General features: G+C 42.3%; 1 protein-coding gene across 2 annotated transcripts in view; it reads left to right on the top strand.

Annotated features, from left to right (window-relative positions):
• LOC109466392 overlaps positions 1 to 4,598 on the top strand; it is a 6,006-nt gene extending 1,408 nt beyond the window's left edge. The window contains exons 1-6 of one of the 2 annotated variants that reach the window (XM_019764105.1): positions 1,188 to 1,294; positions 2,505 to 2,550; positions 2,917 to 2,991; positions 3,355 to 3,501; positions 4,016 to 4,083; positions 4,438 to 4,598. In XM_019764105.1, the coding sequence (XP_019619664.1) occupies positions 1,232 to 1,294; positions 2,505 to 2,550; positions 2,917 to 2,991; positions 3,355 to 3,501; positions 4,016 to 4,083; positions 4,438 to 4,464 (426 nt within the window). In that variant the 5' untranslated portion in view covers positions 1,188 to 1,231 and the 3' untranslated portion in view covers positions 4,465 to 4,598. Of the gene's footprint in view, positions 1 to 1,187; positions 1,295 to 2,504; positions 2,551 to 2,916; positions 2,992 to 3,354; positions 3,502 to 4,015; positions 4,084 to 4,437 lie in introns of those variants that run through there. The other variant, XM_019764106.1, reaches the window with a different exon arrangement.
• The last annotated feature ends 980 nt before the right edge of the window (positions 4,599 to 5,578 follow it).

The following is a 5,578-nucleotide window of genomic DNA, read 5'->3' as shown; positions in this document are numbered from 1 at the left end:
GTATTTCTCGAATTTTCGTCATCCTTTACGTCTGGAGGGATGGCAGAAGGCCAGGGGAGGGTCTGTACCCAATAAGAGACCCGCTGTTTGATCAGGTTGTAGGCCGATCAAACTATACAATCCCGCTTGGAGACCTCGCGTAATAGGGAGGGCATACAGATGCTTGTGGACGGGCTGGCGGCTGAGGGGTATTTACGCACCACAAAGCAGGTTCGGGCGAAGTTCAAGGCCCTGAAACACAAGTATCGTAAGGCCAATGAGGCAAACCGTAGAAGTGGCTCGGGGAGGTCATCATAGGTCACTGTGGGTCTGAAACATCCTGCGCCACGGGCGGCCCGAAACGCTTCCGCCTCTGTGTCTAAAGACGAACCGTTTTCTGTGGCGAAACGTTTCGTACCGTTTCGAAACGGTATACCGTTTCTAGTCTAAATTGGGCCTTACGCTAATAAGCGTATGCTTGGGGATTTGGTTTCCCCCAACACGATAGGAGGGCTAATCAATCTCTCGTGAAATACACACCGGGAAACCTATGTGAGGCGGGCGGGACAGAGCTCTTTCGGCCCCGACCACGAATCAGACTGGATACCAGGCTATAAACAGTGGGGTGTCTAGTGGTTTAATTCCCGGTGTGGGAACCACTGTAGGAACTACTAAGGAGAGTAGAAACTGAGAAAGACACTTCAGGTCCCGGGTCGGGGATCGAGCACACAAACCCGGGCACCAGCTCAGTCAACCCCGACGCTCTAACGATTCGGCTAAAAGGTCTAGACCCGTCAGAAGGATCAGTTGGTAGCGCCTATACCCCCCCACCCACCCCCACACACACTTATACCCTCACACACACACAAAAGTCACACTGGACTTCAACAGGCATTTCATTGACGCCAAAAATTTCGATATATTATTTTACCTAAAGTTAAAACTTTAGATCCAACTACTGAGGAGACCAGTGACTGATCAAAAGCTCCCTTTAGTAGCTATTTGCGGAGAGGATGTAGGACTCGGGAGCTATAGCCTATAATAGGTTTGGTAACCAGGCTACCCTTTAGGTGAGAGAACTAATACATGGTGGATCTAAAACTTTAACTTTAAGCATATATAACTAGTTATAGCTGTATGATACTGTATTGTGTTAATTGTTAACTTTAAGGCCCTTTAAACACACAGGACTAGTGCGCACCGTGTGACGTCACCCGGCGGTCGGTAAACACTCAGGTTAAACAGGTGAAACATGGCGGGCTACGGGCTTGTTTTTACAGCATTCTTTGCGGGATGTGTCCTGGTAATGGTGATGGTGAGTCACTCCCATGTGAATAATGTATAACAAAGAACAGCATGGTCTAGTGCTACAACGAAAGTTCATCTGTGTAGGTAGTTACATGTTTCAAGTTCAAGCCAATACAACAACGTTCTCTCACCTAGAGCTTTCGACCAGTCAAATATCTATCTACTGAGGAAGACCAGAGTGACTGGTTGAAAGCTCTAGGTCACGGAGAGAACTTTTATTGTGTTCAAAAATTTGAACTTTAAACAGCATGGTCTAGTGTTCCCAGGCGTTTCTGTAATGTTGCCCGATTCGGTTCCCAACTGTGTCTGAAAAACGTTCGGACGCAAAGCTCGCAGGCCGTCCTACGATTTAAGTTTGATGTTGAACTTGAAGCATTTCAAGCAGACAGAACAAAACTCATAAAGTAATAAAGACAACGTCGATGAAGGTTAGACATCCTGGTAGTAAGATGCACCAAAAAATCAACTGGATATGATTTGGTTCCTTTTGGAGTTCCCAAAAATTGCATTCACTTATTTGCATATCAATCCGAATAGATCGTAGATACGAGAACCTGCATCCTGCATTTCTCCAGCAGTCTCTTTGGGTGTCACTGACGCAGCATTTCACTGTAAGGCTACTACGAACATCACTGAGAGACTGACATAAAATGATATTTTGAATACCCGCTGTGAGAGCAATACAAAATATTGACAAACGGAACTCAAATGTTGAGTCGACTGGACTTTATACCCTTTATTGTTTATCCAGCGAGTTCAAACTCTCCTTCTCAACTCTCCGCTCTTAAGAAACTAAGCACTTAGTTGACACGTGAAGATGTCTTTTTTATTTGGAGCGAGTAAACCCATTAATATATTTAATCAATACTTGGACATGTCGTGGGGTGCCGCGCTACTAGGCCCCGTTAAGTTTATTCATTATTATTCAAATTATAATGCCATGTATATAACACTGTATTGTACGTAATAATGTATTTGTATGACCATATCTATTTATTTTTCGGCATGGTGGCCTTGAAAAGGTGTACTCAGGTCCACCTGTTCTACCATGCCTTCATGTACATGTGTATGTGGAAACTTTGCAATAAATAAATACACTCTTTTGTAAATGTCTAATCTTTGTAAGTCCTTAGTTGTCTCCGTCACAAATAAACGTTTGCGGCAGGAACTGGCTAGGACGTTAAGTTAGTGATTCTGTTTTCGTGTATATCTTTTAGGGTGATGACCTCTGTTACTGGGATGGAAACTACAAGACCTGCTACGGTATGAAGCTACATCAGTAGTCAACTCCTTTTCCCATGGCAGTATAATACTAGTAACATTTATGGGGACCTTTATGAAGAACGCTCTACGCTAGATTTTGAGAGCTGGCTACGTATTACGGAAGCCTCTCGATTACGCTTTACGATAAATTCCAAGTGGCTAAAGCACATTACGTAGAATTAAAACGGCGAATACGCTCTACAAAAAACGCGGTTCGTCTACGCTCTACGTAGAATGAAAACGACCGATTACGCTCTATGGACAAGGGTATGAGCCCCCCCCCCCCCCTATCAGACTTCAGTGTGCACATTCATCAATGGTCAGTGTTTTAGACATACACAAAAACGGTACTTGTTCTCTTTTCAGGGGACTTTGCATATTGCTGCGGACCGCACGAGTTTGACTGTTGCGACGACGGCTACTATGTGTATAGCGCTTGGTGTAAGTTCAAGCTAGTTTGTATGTATGGGTACAGTGAGGTTTTGGGTTTACTCATGTTTAAAAATAAAACTTTTGTTCCAATACAAAGAATATAGAAATGTTCTGACCTAGGGCTTTTGATCAGTCACTCTCGTCCTCAAAGCTTCTCAATAGGCTGACCCAGTGAGACGTGCCATGTAGCTTCTCTGAAGTGTAACGCCAACATTAGGTCAAAGCTAGGATCTCTATATAATGAATCTGGTAAACGATGACGACCCCCGTCGCGGTTGAGTGATGGGTGATGAGCCCATGATAAGGCCATATAATGGACCCCCTTAAGTATAAGTATATAAAGTTTAACAAATCCGCAATATTTTATTCCAGGGTTCTGGTTCATTTGGGTGTTTTTAATCATCTTCATCGCGGCCTGCAGTTATGTTGTACGGAGGCGCTGCCTAGCGACTCAAACCGGTACTACAGTTGTTATCCAGAGAACCATAGTGCCACCGCCGGAGGCCTGTCGAACCACAGGTACTTCTGTGCCTTATGTTGAAAAGAAGTTAGACCCTGTCATACAGATCTGTGCACTCCGTAAATAATTTGATCAGGTTGGTAAACGACTGAATAGCAAAGTTCTGCACCAAGTAACATCTAGCGTCAGTGCACAGTAAACCAGTCAGAATTGTCCTGATGAAGATGACAGACGGTCATCGAAACGTCGGCTAGTGAAAAATAAATCATTGTGATAAAAAGAACTTTGCTATTCAGATCCGTGTACTGTTTGGAAAAAATAATATATGTGCATCTAGATATTAAGGTTTTTAGTACTTGTTACCCATTTTTATTAATTTGTAATGGAAATTTTTAATATTAAGCTGCAATGGAATTGTTAAATGTCTATGAAATTTCTTATTTTATACTATGAAGGTAAATGCTACCATTGTCTTTTAGAACGCAAGTATTGTAATGAAATCCACAATGGCGGCAAAATGGCTGGGAGTGATTTAACCTGAACAAACCATTCATTCCTTCTTCATTCATTCAGTCTATGGGACAACCTACGGGACACATCCCCAATACAACGCCGCTGCACCGCCTCCGTACCAAGTCCAGGTAAGTAAGACACACTAGTTTCTTTCTTTTTTTTAATTCCAACATGTAATCACAAGACGTGGTGACGGCAAACTCATGTTTTTTTAATTGCCAGGACATTATTATCTAATACGCCACCCGATAGAAGTTTGGCTCGTGAATAAAAGATAAAAAGAGTAAAAAAAAAGAAAACGCATCTGTCCAAAGGCGCTTAAATGACATTTTTCCCCTGCACAGATACACACTAGACACAATCAAGCTATATCAACTTATTTCAGATCATGCCGCCAAGGACAAATACATGACAGGACAATACTCATTTTCACTTGAGTTAAGTGAGGAAAGTGGTGTAAAGTTTCTTCTTCTTTCTTACAGTCGGACAAGCAGCCTCTCTTGGGGTAGAATAACGTCAGTCAGCCCAACTTCCGACGCCGCTGTTGTGTCCTGAGTTTCACGCGCAGCTCTCAATCAATCAATCAATCAATCAATCAATCAATCAATCAATCAATCAATCAATCAATCAATCAATCAATCAATCAATCAATCAATCAATCAATCAATCAATCAACATTGTAACATTCAATTAAAAACATTATACATTATAAAATACTTTTATATACATTATAAAATCGTTAATGGTGTACATTAAAAGGAGCGTCTTACTTAAAAAAAACATGTGGTATACGACTACAATAATGAAGTTCTGACATGACATAATTATAAAAGCAACGTTTTTCAACAGTGTGCTTGGGTTTCATTTAGTATTAAGTATTTCACCAATGATAACCAAGCTTATAGATCATGATTTTTGGTACCTGACAATACCGTCGCCAAAACTGGCTAGTTGGAAACGCCTTATGCAGTTCTGAGACTACTTGTAAAATTCGATGAGCTTTACTCAGAATTTCATCATCAAATTAAAAGTGGTCGTTTTGTATCGGATTAATCTTTTCGACTTCAATTATTCTACTCGTGTCCTATCAGTGATTCTAAGGGATAGGGGTTGGGACTTGCGCTCGTTGAATTCCATTTACTAAGGCCACACTGGCTTAATTTTATGGATGACATCCTCTGAAGACCTCCAAACTAGTGCGCGCGGGCGAATAAAAAAAAATTCCGGCCAAAAATAAAAATGCTACTAAACCACAGGAATACAAAGCTGTTATTGTGAATTTGCAGCAGTACTGGATAGGGTTAGGGATAGGGTTAGGGATGGGGATAGGGATAGGGATAGGAATAGGGATAGGGATAGGGATAGGGATAGGGATAGGGATAGGGATAGGGTTAGGGATGGGGATAGGGTTAGGGTTAGGGATAGGGATAGGGTTAGGGATAGGGATAGGGATAGGGATAGGGTTAGGGATGGGGATAGGGATAGGGATAGGGTTAGGGATGGGGATAGGGTTAGGGATAGGGATAGGGCTAGCGATAGGGTTAGGGATAGGGTTAGGGATGGGGTTAGGGATAGGGATAGGGATAGGGTTAGGGATGGGGATAGGGTTAGGGATAGGGATAG

This window comes from Branchiostoma belcheri, unplaced genomic scaffold, assembly GCF_001625305.1.
Source record: "Branchiostoma belcheri isolate BF01 breed outbred unplaced genomic scaffold, Haploidv18h27 scaffold165, whole genome shotgun sequence".
Taxonomy (NCBI): domain Eukaryota; kingdom Metazoa; phylum Chordata; class Leptocardii; order Amphioxiformes; family Branchiostomatidae; genus Branchiostoma; species Branchiostoma belcheri.
The sequence above is the reverse complement of the archived record's forward strand: the minus strand, read 5'-3'. Positions and strand labels throughout refer to the sequence as shown.